Source organism: Diadema antillarum, unplaced genomic scaffold (genome assembly GCF_040938485.1).
Source record: "Diadema antillarum isolate AM-2024a unplaced genomic scaffold, OU_Dant_1.0 scf00000011, whole genome shotgun sequence".
Classification (NCBI taxonomy): Eukaryota; Metazoa; Echinodermata; class Echinoidea; order Diadematoida; family Diadematidae; genus Diadema; species Diadema antillarum.
This window is the reverse complement of record NW_027270900.1, coordinates 769,411-786,712: the sequence shown is the minus strand read 5'-3', so window position 1 is coordinate 786,712 and position 17,302 is coordinate 769,411. Positions and strand designations below refer to the sequence as shown.

Below are 17,302 nucleotides of genomic sequence, written 5' to 3'. Positions count from 1 at the left end.
GTTTTGTTGAAGTTCAAAATCAACAAGAAGTGCTTACTAATAAATTCTTCAAAAGATAATTCTATATTTTGAAATGACACGCGGAGGTGTTAATCTAACACCATAAATGAGCACCGAAAATGTAACACCAGCTCGGTGTTTCATATATAACACCGGACTTTTTGCGGTGTCTAAACATATCGCAAAACTGCGTGCATTATGTACATCAGTAGTTACGCACACAATCTCTAGAACTCGCAAGTAAAAATCGATGGACTAGGAAGTGGCTAATTCATTGGCAATATAAGATTTCGTTTCTTCTTCCTGACAATTTAATATCATCAGTTACATACTGACTCTTTAACAGCTGTTTTGGAATAATTATGATTTCATACCTGTGTTTATACGTTTAATATGATTTTTATCAAATGTTCCCTGTCGTGCAAGTAAGAATTGACTCTTTTCTTCAGACTAACATTAGAATGGTCCGGTATGCCCCTTTTGAAGGATCTTACCAATTGTGGTAGTGTACGGCTGATGAGTGTGGAAAACTGATGTCACCCCGTCGACCGGATATCTGGCGTTGTGAATAGGCCTGTGGATGCTGCTCGCCGCTATGTTCATTTCGCCCTCGCCCTCTATCAACTCGCCCGTGAAGAAGTCCACCCCAAGTAGACGTGAGGCTGTGACCTGCAACATGAATGACTCTTGAATCAGATTGTGGTAGACAACGTCCGGAGAAAAAGAACATGCACCAAGGCGTCTGGTTCAATAATCAAACTAATCATTATTTTGTGTGAGTATGTGTGTGTATTTTTGCATTTGTAGTGTTCATGTTTGTACTCCAGTGCCTGTCTTGCATGTTGTTTGTCCGTTAGTCTAGTCTGTCTTGGATTCAGACACTTTACTTAGGTTTTATTAAACTTTATCAGCCCCCCCCCCCAAAAAAAAAAAAAAACACACACACAAATTATTTCTATAAATACAATTCTAGTTTAATTTGGTCAATTGATTAATCAATATGTACTGAATTTGGTGACCAAGCATTTCTCTGTTGTGGTTTTTTGTATGTACATTGTACATAGTAACTTGTGGGACCCAAAATATACAAGCTTCGCTGTTTAGTGGGTCATCCTCCAATTTCTTTATCACCAAAAGGCCGTATTTCTGCAACCCCCATCAAAAGTATAATGTCCATTTTTGTATTGATTACGTATGTTGACATTTATTTACTTTCGTTGTGATTGTGCGTATATACCCCAACAAATGTTATTGATTATGTTGAGGTGGAAAATTTTAGAATAAACTTGAACTGAATTTGAATTAACTTGAACTTGAACATGATTAAAAAGTGAATTAATGAGATTGGTGCATACCAGTATTTAGAAAACCTTATACTTATTTAGTTTTATATGTATTATGTGTTTGCTTGTTTTTTGCTAGAAAAAAAAAAGCAGAGGCCATTACGCAGTGGTTTTGATAATAATTATGTAAGACTCCTCATGTTCTGATTTCTTATGTATAAAACTGATATGGTGAGTCACATGGTCATAAAGTTATTAAAGAAGTGCCAACAGATGAAGTTCACTGTTTTTGTGCATCAAGAGCCCATAGCCGGGACTGGGAAGAGAGTAACAAAACGAATGAATAATAATAATGATAATAATAATAACAATAATAATAATAATAATAATAATAATAATAATAATAATAATAATAATAAAAATAATAATAACACAAACAACAATGCAGCTGATTGACTTGTCAATCAGTTGCAATGAAAAACATCTCGACGGAAGAAATTCATGAATTTGAACAAACAACAATGTTGAAAGATTCCTATCTTAGGGATACATTTTTTCGACATGAACAGGTATTTGTCTTTGTGTAAGTGCTTGTGGTTTATATAATTGGACAGCAATGCCTTCGACGTGTTTGCATCACAATGTTTTTCAATTTCAATTCAATAGTTTATTTATTTCCATCATCACAAAGAAAAGAAAAGAAAAGGTTGACATAATCCAAAGTGATCCAATTTTTTTTTTTCATTTCTGTTACACTCGTCTGATAACGGTTGATAAATGTTGTCTCATTACCTGCAATGTGTCTCACGGTTTTTCTGGCAGAAGCCACTGGCAGAAGCCAGACGAGTAAGACAGGAATTGAAAAGAATTGTTTTCACTTACTAGTATTTTCCATACTACAGGGTGGACAGACAGACAGACAGACAGACAGACAAACAAACAAACAAACAAACAAACATCTACTCAGTATTCTTAACGGATACCTCCTTCCAGTGTAGTCCATATGGGATGACGAGCATCACGTCTTCGTCTCTGACTCGAGATGGCGCCCTCAGGGTCAGATGGTTGCACACTCCCTCGCTGAGATCGTAGAAATCCAGTGCTCTGTATGCTGCCGCCAAATCCACGCGTGCCTGGTGATTGGCCGCCTCTCGACTCGCTTGCTCTTTGTCCAGCCTTGTATCGATAGGAAATTGAGTATATGAATATAAGAACGACCCAAGTCCATGGAAGATCATTTCGAGTAAACTAAAAAAAACTTCATATCTTTTTTATTTGTCCAATAATATTCTATTTAACTGTGATGGGAAGGCAACATTGTATATGCAAATTAGAACATGTACTATTATGACAATTAACATTTACATTAATTGTGGAGAGGCCATTTTGTGTGGTGGACTTGGGTCGTTCTTCGATTCATATGGACTTGGGTCGTTCTTTGATTCATATACATGATATTCTGCTATAGAGATGGGAGAAGGATGAGAGAGGGCGCTATTATATGAATGTAAGAATGACCCAAGTCCTTCATTCTTACATTGATATAAGATTTAACTCATTCATTTCAGGCACTTCCGGGGGTAATTAGGATTTATCATTTGTGACCGTGCACCTCAAAACGAACAAAAAGTCGCACACACTGATTTTGCGTGCGGACTGAAAATAAGTGAAATGGGTCAACCTAGCCGAGCTTGACTTTTTCATATTTTCTGAAAGAGCGGGTCTTCTTTTACATTATGCTAAAATGTGGTATCATAAAACGGGCAGGAAAGTGTGTTTTTTTGGCAGTTTATCTCGAACATTTTTGGTAGAATAGTGTGATTAGGTGCGTCTTTAGAATCCCTTTTTCATTTCTGAAAAACGTTGTCCTCACTCTTCACTTTCAACTCAAATAACTTTTGAAAGGATAGTGCTACTGCTTTGAAAGTTGGCATTTATTATGGACAGAATGTGTTAATGAGGCATGCTTAATTTCAGTTTAATCTGATAATCCCTTCATTGTTGTTAATCTGGTGGTTTACTTCCTGTTTTTTGTCCCATTCATCGCACAGCCAGCACGGTTTGGTAAAGATTAAGCGCTTGAATAGACACTGTACTTTAGAGCCTCTTTTCTCAGTTCACACATTTCCTGAGTTTGTGCTTTCTGTCCAATATTTAGATAGGCTAGGAGAGTCCATTTGATTTGAGTTATACATCATTTTAAAGCTTAAAGTCTGCTCTTTCAGAATATGGTCTTAACTAGAAATTCATGTCTGGCGACTTTTTGTTTGTTTTGAGGTGCAGTGTCACATTTACACACAAGATGAGTCCATGCTTAAGCTACAATTTCCCATGTCAAACTAAATTTGGCCAAAAATTGGACTTGGGTCGTTCTTATATTCATATACTCAATTACAGGTTGACATGATTTTGGTTTGGTTTGGTTCGGTTTGATCTGGTTTGGTTTATTTCTGCATCATTGCTTTCTCCAAGCATGATGACAGATCGATACGAGATTTTGATAAAAATAGCGGAACTATACAGGAAACTATTCCGACACAATCATCAGTTCTGTACTTTGTACCTAAACATCGCTTGACGAGGTATAGGCTCCGAGATGTAAACAGCTGACTCAGCAATATGCAATATAGATGTGCAATGAGGCCTACAGACGTGACAAGTCATCATGATGATACAAAGGGCACAGATGTTGTGATGTCCCTGTTATTAAAAGTGACTCTCGGAATGGATTTCCAAATATTGATACGACTTGATGATCGCAACATAAAGAATGCATATTCGTGTCTGTACGAACACTAAACTGGGTGCGTGGTATAAACAACGGGGATATGTGATGAGCACAATACTCTGCTTCATGCTTCAAGATTGATTCATTGGCGTCTGTACATTTTAGTCTATGTAAGTGGCTGTACTACAGAGTAATAGTTATTCTACACCACGTTTCGTTGACTTTAACAAAAAGATTAAAGCAGAATGTAGGAACTATATGATGAGCTATTAAAACCGAACAGGGGAAAGGTTTTAAACGCCATATCTTTCAGTAGTGACGTCACTGTCACAATGCAAAGCGTTAGTATACAACGATATAAGGGAAATTTCACATTATAAGAAACTCATTTCATTTCTTTCGAAGAGTACACAATAATTCCTCCACTCTTTCCTTATTACTGACCTAACATACTTATGTTAAGGTGAATGTTATTTTGCCTGCCATTTAAGGTAGGTAAGTCCAGAACTCGTCTATTATGCCATGAAAATTAAATGTATGGCATCTTCTTTATATTTCCTTTTCTTCTTTTTTTCCCCACTGCAGTATACTACTCTAGTATCACGAGCTATTGTAGTATTACTAACCATGACGTCATAACGCATATTGCACGCCCCGCTTTCGATCATGGAGCTCCTTATGCAGTTATAGCACCATGGTTCGACTATCAAGTGATGTTGTAAAGATAGTCTGTTGACCTGCGTTACACTTTTAGGAGGTATCATAGTACCTCCTTAAGTGCACAAAGTAATGATAAGGAACAGTCTTCCACACACAAACACAGACAGGTACATAAATACCTACATTTACACACAAGCAAACAGGTCTCATCAGTATAATGGCCAAAACTTTTTTTTTTTAAATCTATAAAGTTACGATACTGATGAGAACTAAAAACTCTTACTTCTTGGTTCCAGGGGCCGATGAAAGGCACCTTCTGCAGACGACGGGGTTTCGTTTCTCATGGCGAAGACTGCAAAGGAGATACGAACACCGCTGAAACTTATTAAAAAATAATTTCATGAGTAATGAACTTTGATCAGGAGGAAACTTTAATATAGATGTAACGAGAATGATAAGCTATATTGCATGTACACCTTGTATTTTGCTATCCAATAGTAAAGGTCATAGATTAGATATAGGTCAAACAACTTTTGATTGAGAAACCATACGTTGAGTCTACGGCATGATGTGCCGTATACGATCTTTTGCCTTCAATTCCCACACTGACATATTTTTAGTTTTTGTTTTTGTTTGTTTTTATTGTTCCATATTCTACATTTCATAAATAAACCATAAAACATAACTAAACAAAAGCATGGATGAATTGTCAAATACAGCATTTACGACAATTAAACATGTGAAATATGAGGAATCTATACATAGAAGCATTGCTTTTAGGGTGTATAGATTCCCAGATGCTGATGTGAGATTAATTCTTAAGTTATATTTACAATTGAAAGGAATGACAGTTTTTTAGTAGGGATATATAAACGTCGAAGAATTAAAAAAATGACAAAGAAAAGACAAAGAAACAATGGAACTTCTGGAGAGTTGCGTAATCATCCGAGCGAGGTACAGGTCAGGTGATACAGTGTACAATAGCGAAAGTTTAATACAAAATATGCACAAAGAAGGTCCAAGAGATAATAAGAAATCGCAATCGAGGCACATGTTACATAATTGATAATGACAGATTACCAAGGAAGTCAGCCACTAGTACTCTGTAACTGACTTCCAATTCGGTCAAAAGGGTATAAACAAAGAAGAAATTCCATCAAGTTTATAAATACGTGTATCACCGGTGTTTGTTTTTCGTTTCATTCACCATGTATATCCCCATTCAAAATACGTGTCATTTATAATTATGCAGAATACGAACACCTTTTTCCCTGTGTGCCCATGGCTCCATCAATGTACAACACACTTAATTGATTTCCCGCTCACTATAGATATATACACATTCGGTCATGATATCATGAACCTTTATTAAGAAGGTGCTCTGAAATATTTTCCAAAACATCCTATTTGAAAACATGAGAATGTCTACATTGAGCTTATCACTCATGGCTATTTTTGCATGCTTTATCGTCATTAGTAGTTGTTGTTATTGTCCTGTTATTATCATTGATATATTAGGGTTAACTGTTAAGGTTATATATACGATTTTATCACACGTTTCATCCATTCTCTTTTCCTCACATCCCATTTTACTTGATATGATAATCATTCGCAACCCTCTATCTTATGTGCAATTAGCATTTAATCTGTACCATCGATATCAGTAATTTCGTTGTCATTGTTAGTGTATAATACACGAAATTCCTTCGTAGAAATATCGCCGCATTTAACCTATTATGTTATCTATCATGTAATCATGTAACCAACCATGAAGTGTAACGATTCACCTGTACCTCGGTGAGAAATATTTTGTCATGCCTTACTGCTCAGTGATCCAGTGAATTAACTTTGTGTAAGCCTAATGCCCCAGTCACATAGACATCCCGGATCACCCCGGACCACCCCGGATCTGATCCGAGGAGAGATCCATGTTGACGCCGGGAGGCCAACACGGCAACTTTCGGAGGTCAAAAACATCCGGCGTCATCCGGGGATTGCCGTGTTGGCAGAGCAATCCGGGGTGGTCCGTGTGGCTGCCGTGTAGCTGCCATGTTGATCCGTGTAGATGCCGTGTTTGTCCGTGTAGACGCCGGACTCTTCCGGCCTTATCCGTGTAGCTGCCGTGTTGATACCGTGTGTACATATCCCGGATCTCCCCGGATCTCCCCGGATCTCCCCGGACGTCCCCGGATCACCGTGTAGATCCTTGAGCATCCGTGTTTATATGTGACTGGGGCATTAATGCCTCAGTCACATAGACATCCTGGATCACCCCGGACCACCCCGGATCTGATCCGGGGAGAGATCCGTGTTGACGCCGGGGGGCCAACACGGCAACTTTTGGAGGTCAAAAACATCCGGCGTCATCCGGGGATTGCCGTGTTGGCAGAGCAATCCGGGGTGATCCGTGTGGCTGCCGTGTAGATGCCGTGTTGATCCGTGTAGATGCCGTGTTTTATCCGTGTAGACGCCGCGCTCTTCCGGCCTTATCCGTGTAGCTGCCGTGTTGATACCGTGTGTACAGTCATACCAAAATCCCGGATCTCCCAGGATCTCCCCGAACGTCCCCGGATTTCCCCGGATCACCGTGTAGATCCTTGAGCAACCGTGTTTATATGTGACTGGGGCATTAGTGAAAGCATACAGACCTGTCCTTTCCCTTTCTCCTTTCAGCTATCCTATCTCTATGCAAGTCATCCCTCTCTCCTTTTTTAATATGTATATTATGTACGAGGGCTGCACGCAAATCAAGTCACGCTTAGCCCTACTGTATTATTCGGGGTACGGTTGTATTGCCGATACATTTCTGTCGTACATGGTGCAAAGTCAATGAAGAAAAAATATTTTGTTAACAACCGATGTCTATATATATATGTACGGCTCCAACAATGAGATATGTTCATGTATGTTCATTCACAATGATAATACAGGATTCAATAAATCAAATCAATTAAATCAAATCAAATCAAATCAAATCAAATCAAATTTCAATGCAGAATGGTGAAGTTTCCTCTTTACAATATGTTTAATGTGCTGGTGGCGTCTTGTACATGGGCCCTACATGCATATGACACGTAATTCAGCCTTTAAAATGCTGTGTACCATTTTCGTTTAACCGGAATGAACTAGTATCTATTTTTCATCAACTCGGTATTTTTTCAGATTATTTCTTTTCTTTATTCTTAAAACTATCCTAGTAGACACTTTAATGTATTGCATTATATACATTGAAGTGTACAGCTGATTGACACCTAATATCCTGCTGAATCTAGATCCGATTCTGAATAGTTTTACACCACCATTCAAGGTTTCACAATAATGCGTATCCTGTTCTTCATGTTCCAGAATCAGAATGTGGTAAAGTCCTCAAGAATTTATCAATTTCTCTGTAAAAGAGACTAAATCTGCTAGTGCTCCTTTACTGAGGCAGGTACACTGACTATAGCCCTTCTTAGGTGCATGATGAATACTGCTCTTCACAAGGATACCTATTCCACTTGGTAATAATAATAATAATAATAATAATAATAATAATAATAATAATAATAATAGTAATAATAATAATGATAATAGAAGTAATAACAATTATTTATTATCATTATTATTGTTATAATTATTATTATCATTATTATTAATATTATTACTATTATTACTATCATTATAAAATTCAGTATATGTTATTCAGTAATTCGCTACCTGTGTTACCTCTCTCTGTCAAGATAAACAACATTGATCTGTCACAGGTCAACAATACAAAATTTTTGGGTCTTCATATCGACAGTGATTTATCTTGGAGAACCAATGCATGTTAATTATGTAAGCAGAATTAGTGCTAGAAATACCGGGGTTCTTAACAAACTTAGCTATTATTTTCCAAGTAATATTCTACAGAGCATCCCACTATTCAACTTTGATATCTCCCTATCTCAACTATGGGATTCTGGCGTGGGGAAATGCTTCTAAAAACCTTATCGATTCGTTATTTCTTGTACAAAAACGAGCTGTTAGAATTGTTAACCACACTGGATATTTATCCCACACGAACGAACTTTTTGTTAGTAATAAAATTTTGAAAATTCCCGAGTTATTTTATTACAACGTCGGCCTGTTTGTATGTTTCAATTTTCAACTGGCCAATTACCAGACGTATTTTCCCAAATGTTTACAAGAAATTATACAGTTCATGATTATCCAACTCGTCAACGTTACGCATATCACCTTCCACGTACCCGAACAATTTTCGCGAAAAAAACCATTATGTTCGCTGGGCCCAAATATTGGAACGAACTCCCTATGGAACTTGTAAGTTGTACCACTGTAACCTCATTCAAACGAAAACTGAAGCAATATCTTCTTAGCAGCTACATTGTACGGCATGCATAGTGTATAGTTCTTGTTGCTCTTTACATGTTACCCCTTGTCTATTCCACCTTAGTCCGGCGGGATCCTAACCATGAACACTATTTTTGAACAGTCTGCCTGTTGCGCTGTTCATGCACCTATTGTTCCACTCGGTTATCGAAATTCTCGCGCGTGATAGTCCATGGGCCAAGAGCCGAAAAATGGGTTGTTGGTACCACCCGAGGTGGCAAAACCTTTTTGGTGTCATTTTGTTTGTCGGACATAGATATGCTTATCAAGCTATGATAGCATTTCCAAATGAGTAGCTTAGTCATAATAAATGAATTTTTAACCAATTTGGTCTCGTTTTTATATCCCTATACTTCTGAATCGAAACTAACCGCTATACAAATACGAGCACTGCCTTCTGCATGTCCACAGGTGTTCTGTTGTAAACGCGGTGCGCTTAGTCTTTATTCAAGGCAGCGAAGGGAATATCGAAAGGGTTATGATGTCCACAGCTGTCACGCGGTGCGCTTAGTCTTTATCTAGAACAATGTACCGTTAATCATATCTAAAGTTCCTAATAAAAGGGATTATCTATGCTGTTTTTATACCACCCTCTCAACAAATACATCAGTTTTAAACAAAAATCACTCTGTTCATTTACAACATTATTAATTATAATGTATTGTAGTGTACCGGTACATTGTTTTTGCATAATCTTTCATTGTTGGATGGAAATAAAGCGACATTGGCGTGGTATTAGCGTTTTCACCATAGCGTTTTCACCGGAAAATGATAAATAATTGAAAAATACGCTAGAATTCACTAGAAATTGCTTTGTTGTTGTTGTTGTTTTTAGATGAAGGGATATACACTGTATTATAAGCTTTGGATATTCCCTTCGCGTCTTGAATATTAGACTAAGCGCCGTGGACACCATAACCCTTGGATATTCCCTTTGCTGCCTTGAATAAAGACTAAGCGCACCGCGTTTACAACAGAACACCTGTGAACATACAGAAGACAGTGCTCCTTTTTGTATAGCGGTTGGTCTCGATTCAGAAGTACAGGGATATAACAACGAGACCAAATTGATTTAAAATTCATTTACTACAACTAATCTACTCATTTGGAAATGCTATCATAGCTTGATAAGCATATCTATGCCCGACAAACAAAATGACACCAAAAAGGTATTGCCACCTCAGATGGTACCAATATCTGGCCTGGCCCATGGACTATGACAGCTGTCGGTTACTATGGTCACACGGAATGCTTGGTTTTAGGACCCATGCTGGAATGTTACTCCTGAGCTTTCGGTATTGTTTACATTCACGACAAATCTCATTATTCCACCTTCTACTTATGTATTTATGACATACAGTTACGCCATTTTCTATACTCTTAGTCCATGGGCCAGGCCAGATATTGGTACCATCTGAGGTGGCAAAACCTTTTTGGTGTCATTTTGTTTGTCGGGCATAGATATGCTTATCAAGCTATGATAGCATTTCCAAATGAGTAGCTTAGTCATAATAAATGAATTTTTAACCAATTTGGTCTCGTTGTTATATCCCTATACTTCTGAATCGAAACTAACCGCTATACAAAGAAGAGCACTGTCTTCTGTATGTTCATAGAGCTGTAAAATGCAGCTCTGTGGTATGTTCACAGGTGTTCTGTTGTAAACGCGGTGCGCTTAGTCTTTATTCAAGGCAGCGAAAGGAATATCCAAAGGTTATGATGTCCACAGCGCTCAGTCTTTATTCTAGACGGCGAAGGAATATCCAAAGCGTATGATACAGTGTATATCCTTTTATCTAAAAACAACAACAACAACAAAAGCAATTCCTCGTTGATTTTACCGTATCTTTCAATTATTTATCATTTTCCGACGAAAACGCTACGGTGAAAACGCTGATACCACGCCAATGTCGCTTTATTTCCCTCCAACATAAGATAATGCAAAAACAATGTACCGATACACTACGATACATTATAATGAATTGATATTGTCAATGAACAGAGTGATTTTTGTTTAAAACTGATGTATTTGTTGATAGGGTAGTATAAAAACAGTATAATCCCTTTTATGAGGAACTTTAGATATGATAACGGTACATTGGTCTAGATAAAGACTAAGCGCACCGCGTGACAGCTGTGGACATCATAACCCTTTGGATATTCCCTTCGCTGCCTTGACTAAAGACTAAGCACACCGCGTTTACAACAGAACACCTGTGGACATACGGAAGGCAGTGCTCTTCTTTGTATAGCGGTTTAGTTTCGATTCAGAAGTATAGGGATATAAAAACGAGACCAAATTGGTTAAAAATTCATTTATTATGACTAAGCTACTCATTTGGAAATGCTATCATAGCTTGATAAGCATATCTATGCCCGACAAACAAACTGACACCAAAAAGGTTGTGCCACCTCAGATGGTACCAACAACCCATTTTTCGGGTCTTGGCCCATGGACTATCTGCAACACACCCCTTGAATCTCTGCAGTTGTTTTTCACTGCTGCAACATGTGACCTTTCTGTTTTCTGTATTTTTATTTAGTGACATATATTTAATTGGATTTTTTGTTTTGTTTGTTTTAATCGGTTTCCCCAGATATAGTTGGTCTTAAAAAACATCCGTACTTTAAACTTCCCCTAATCTGATTACTCACGGGACCTGCGGCTGTACAAGCTAATGCTTTTACGCAGGCCCCATCATATTTTTTTCGCATTGTGACCACATTTAATTCGCATGCATACAGACCTCGTGTTTACACCAAATCAAACTTCTGTACATTCTGATGAAGTCTCATCTAAATTATGTTTTGTATAATTTTCGTATTTATATACTTTATTGTGATATATGTGAGAAATATGAAAATAAATTGAAATGAAAATGAAAATGAAAATTATTATTATTATTATTATTATCATTATTATTATTATTATTATTATTATTATTATTATTAAAACGGCATATAAGTAACATTCACAATCTCTTGGAGAGCAGTTACCTGACACACCACTTAACATTCACATTGACTTTCATGACATATAAGAGCATGGTAAGTAGGAAGCAACTTTACCAAATTGGAATCAGATTTGAAAAAGTTACTGCAAGTAAAAGTGTAAAAAGTAAAAGTGTTTTCGGCGAAATTTTAATATCTTTTATTTTTTGTGGCCTGTTATTTACCAGCAACCCTACGACGTACCTTTCCACAATTTTCGCAAAATACGAAAATATGTATTTTTTCAATCCACTTAATTCAAATTTTCTTCCACAGATAATATATCATGATATGATAAGAAATAGTATACGAATAATTTATGAGTTGTGAGTGCATAGGGCACGAATATCGCACGAGGCGCGAGATAAGCCACTAGTCTATTCAACAAGGCGCGTAGCGCCGCGTTGAATAGACCAGTGGCGAATCTCGCGCCGAGTGCGGTATTACGTGCCCCAATGCACGAACAAAATCATAAATTATTCGTTTTATACAACACCTTGTCCACAATCACAGTACTAAATTAGTGACCGCCAACTCAGGAAGGCCCAAAAATAAATGTAAACGAACAAACGAATAAACGAACAAAATCATAAATTATTCGTTTTATACAGCACCTTGTCCACAATCACAGTACTAAATTAGTGACCGCCAACTCAGGAAGGCCCAAAAATAAATGTAACAATTAGTCAGAGAATTGTAAACCACCCTGTGTACTGCTTTCAAACACTCGTCATGATTCGACCACACAGTCCAGGAATCACAAACTCCGCAGGGTCTATACCCATTCTACGCTATAGTTAGATCGAGTTAGGCCTGACTGTTAGGCCGATCTGAGATGTCGGTAGATCTAGTAGTAGGTCTAGACTATGTCTATTTCTGAAAATGATTTTGTATAAAAACACAGAAAAATAATCAAATTACGGTTTCTCAACTTGAAATGAAGTCTCGATTTTGGGATCACTGTGGTCCACGTAGCAGATCAGAGTCAAAAGTAAAAACACAGCAGTAGGTAAAGGCAGCGATACATGCAACTAGCTGGATAAAGTACCGTAGCTGCGCGCATACACGTTAACGTTGCAGTATACTCCGCCGCGCCGCGCCTGGTCTGTGAGACTTGCCGGCAGCGCAGCGCAGCCGGCCAGCACGTACAATGTAGTTTGCTGGCGCTTTGCTACGGGTGTGAGCCGGCCACAGAACTCTGTGAGCGGCCATGCATTAGTAGCCCCCCGCGAAGCCGTGCTATAGTACCTTCGAGCCGTGCAATAGGCCCATGCCAGGGGCCTATTGTATGGCTGTCACTCTCAATGAGTTTGATAGGTATTTTCTATTGAATGTCATGTGACATGTTCTTGGCCAATCACAACTCGACATCATTCTGAGGTGTTGTATAATAAATGATATTGAGGAGTATTCTTCTTAGTTTGTTATTGCACAGCGATTAAACCATGATAAGTAGACTTAGTTTGTGAATTTTCCCTTTTCACTTGGCATCATGTCATAAAAGTAGAAAATAAGTGAAGATAATTATATCTGTTCGACTATACTTGTGAAAAATCACGGAGAGAACAGTTTCGTGACTCGTCCGAGTCACTTCTTCAGCTCTGGCTGGCGAGCATTCACCCATGGAGGGTGAATGGGCGATGTACTGCCTTTTTTTATACTGTATTGTCTGTACGTCGAGGAATTTTGCGGATCACCGACTTGTATGTTGGTGAAAGGTTGTGTCGAAACTGTTCTCTCCGTGATTTTCACAAGTAAGTCCAGTCGAACAGATTTAATTTACACGCTTTTAGCATACTACCTGGATGAATAAAAATCTACATCGACATGAAGATAATTATGTAATTATTATCTGATAGCTATACAGAGAGAACACCAAGACGCGGAAACATCTCCACAACCAGCGGAGACTCGAGTCGCAACTGTTTGTGGAAATATTATAAAACATTCGTATCTGTGAAATATACGAAGAATTCAAATATTATAGTGCTCATTTTGGGTCGATTTGATGACGCTCCTTTAATCTGTTTCTTGTAGATTTCTTTGAGGAGCTCCTAAAGTCTCTAGAGATTCACAAATGGCACACTTTGGTAGAAGGAAGAAACAAACACCCGATGACATGTTTGTTTAGAGCACTCCATGGTATTACCCAAGAATGCTTGTCTGAATCTTTTGATTATCTCTCTCACCCTTGTGCGTTTCGGAAAGAAACTTAGTTTACCCAAACTTTATACTGAATTTCTCAAATGATCATTTACCTATCGAGAGGCATTTATGTATAATAACTTACCACCGGCTGCTCGATCAGCCTTAGATTTGAATGTTTTCTTCTAAATTAAGGATATGTACAAATTCAAATTGCAATGTATTGTTTGCAGTGACAGGATAGCCGGGTTTATTTTGTTCTGCTATGTTATGACATATACGATTATGTTTGATTATGTGATGTCATGTGTGTTTGCTGTAACCTCTTTTTTTTTCATTCTCTTTCCAGTTTCATCTCTGTGTATCATTCTGTTTCTTTGCATATATTGTAAAGGCTTGTTTAATTATAATGTAACTGGACCCCATGGAAGACCAGTGGTGCCATGGTGGCACCGCTGAATATGGGTTTTCCAGCCGTTTTAAACTGTAATTTGTTTTTATGTGTTTATAACGGAAATACTTACCTACCTACCTACCTCTTCTCTTCACCGTACATTCTCCTATTTGGGTATCGCTTTTCTTGCAGTGCTTTCCTTGGTTGTCCTCTCGGTCAAATGAGAATGAAAATACTCTGAAGTTCATGTTACACTGTGTGTGTGTGTGTGTGTGTGTGTGTGTGTGTGTGTGTGTGTGTGTGTGTGTGTGTGTGCTTCTTCGGTGAAAAATGAGGGAGAATTGAAACAAACTAGACATGTATAATGCCCAGAGGCCGTTATCCAAGTCAAGCGAATTGCCTATCGATAATGGTCTCTTCCGGCCACCTGTATTATGCAATTATGTCTGACAGCTGTCTGATATACTATTCACGTAATAATCTATTACTTGTAAGTACTAGTGTTCATAGTTATTTTCATATGAATATGTTTTATGTTGTCATACTGATTTCTTTCGTACAGATAGTAAGATAAAACAAACTGAAACTGAAATTTAAGTCTGTCTACTTGTGACATGAGATAAAGAGAGACAATTTCGATCCTGCCGTGCCCGTTTGTTTTGCTTCTTTTATTTTCCATCTGAGAAGATGGCTGGATTGCCCATTTTCAGCTGCAATAGCTGGTCTTCCATTGGGTTCAGTTGGATGTGAGGCGGGACCACTTCACCGGGTTATACACCCTGCTCTTTGCGATGAATTAATGAAGTGAAATATTTACGTGCATGAGTTGTTACTCTCTCACACACTAGACTTCCAGACTATAGTGCGTGTTGGCGACCTAGGAAAATGCTACCAAGGGAGTGTAAGCAGGGGCGTCACCAGCTTTTTTTAAAGGGGGGGGGGGTGCGTTTTGACACTAAATGTTTACCGGATTTTTTGGACAGACATTTGGAATATAGAGACATTTGGAATATAGCAGGGAGGTGAATATAGGAAGCTCTCAATCCCTAGACTTTTACTGTTTTTTGAGGGAAACCAAGCGGGGAAAGGGCACCGGCGTAGCTATAGGATTTCATCTTGGGGGGGGGGGGGGGGGGGGTTAGTATGCGAGGGAGCGAGCAAGGGGGGGGGGGGGAGGGTGTGGAAGTGCCGGAGGGCCTACCCCCTATAAATGGATTATGGAATGACGGTGTGAAACGACAAATTACTGGCAGCGATATCAGGAGAATGGCATAACGACTCATGCGAGCGAGTGGAGCGAGCGAGCTTGAAAATTTTGACATTTTACAGTCCAAAAAATGCCGTTTGTAGCCATTTTTTTTTGCTTTGCAAATCAAGGGGGGGGGGGGCCGCACCGGGCGCAACTGCTGGCAATTACTGGCAGCAACATCATGTGAATTGCATGATAATTAAATGCGAGCGAGCAAAGAGAGCGAGTTTTGAAATTTTGACATTTTACAGTCCCAAAGCTGCCATTTGGAGCCATATTTTTTCGCTTTGAAAATAAAGGAGGGGTGGGGGGGGGGGGCGCAACGGGCGCAACTGTCGGTAATTATTGGTAGCAACATCAGGAGAATTGCATAACAATTAAATGCGAGCGAGCGAGCGAGCTAGCTTGAAAATTTTGACATTTTACAGTCCAAAAACTGCCGTTTGTAGCAATATTTATTTGCTTTGGAAATTAAGGGGGGGGGGGGTTGCGCACCGGGCGCAACTGCTGGCAATTACTGGCAGCAACATCAGGTGAATGGCATAGCAATTAAATGAGAGCGAGCTTGAAAATTTTGACATTATACAGTCCAAAAACTGCCATTGGGAGCCATATTTTTTCGCTTTGAAAATAAAGGAGGGGTGGGGCGCAACTGCCGGTAATTACCGGCAGCAACATCAGGAGAATTGCGTAACAATTAAATGCGAGCGAGCGAGCGAGCGAGCTTGAAAATTTTGACATTTTACAGTAGCCAAACTGTCATTTGTATCCATATTTTTTGCTTTGGAAATTAAGGGGGGGGGGGGCGTACCGGGCGCAACTGCTGGCAATTACTGGCAGCAACATTAGGTGAATGGCACAACAATTAAATGCGAGCGAGCGAAGAGAGCGAGCTTGAAAATTTTGACATTTTACAGTCCAAAAACTGCCATTTGGAGCCATATTTTTTCGCTTTGCAAATAAAGGAGGGGGGGGGGGGCGCACCGGGCGCAACTGCCGGCAATTACTGGCAGCAACATCAGGAGAATTGCGTAACAATTAAATACGAGCGAGCGAGCGAGCGAGTTTGAAAATTTCGACATTACAGTAAAAAACAAACAAACTGCCGTTTGTAGCTATATTTCTTCGCTTTAGAATTTAAGGGGGCGCATCGGGCGCAACTGCTGGCAAATATATGGCAGCAATATTAGGAGAGCAAAATGATTACATTACATTGATAATTTTACATTTTACAGTCCAAAAACTGTCGTTCTTAGCCATATTTTTTCGCTTTGGAAATTAAGGGGGGGGGGGAGGCGCACCGGGCGGAACTGCTGGCAATTACTGGCAGCAACATCAGGTGAATTGCATAACAATTAAATGCGAGCGAGCGAAGAGAGCGAGCTTGAAAATTTTACATCTTATAGTCCAAAAACTGCCGTTCTTAGCCATATTTTTCGCTTTGGAAATTAAGGGGGGCGCACCGGGCGCAACTGCAGGCA

General features: G+C 38.9%; 1 protein-coding gene across 1 annotated transcript in view; it reads right to left on the bottom strand.

Moving 5' to 3' along the window:
- The window catches only part of LOC139720508 (putative aldolase class 2 protein PA3430), a 34,619-nt gene that overhangs the window by 2,379 nt on the left and 14,938 nt on the right, over positions 1–17,302 (bottom strand). Inside the window, exons 2-3 of the mRNA XM_071631864.1 lie at positions 2,267–2,459; positions 495–669 (exon numbers count right to left, since the gene is read on the bottom strand). Of these exons, the coding sequence (XP_071487965.1) occupies positions 495–669; positions 2,267–2,459 (368 nt within the window). The remainder of the gene's footprint in view (positions 1–494; positions 670–2,266; positions 2,460–17,302) is intronic.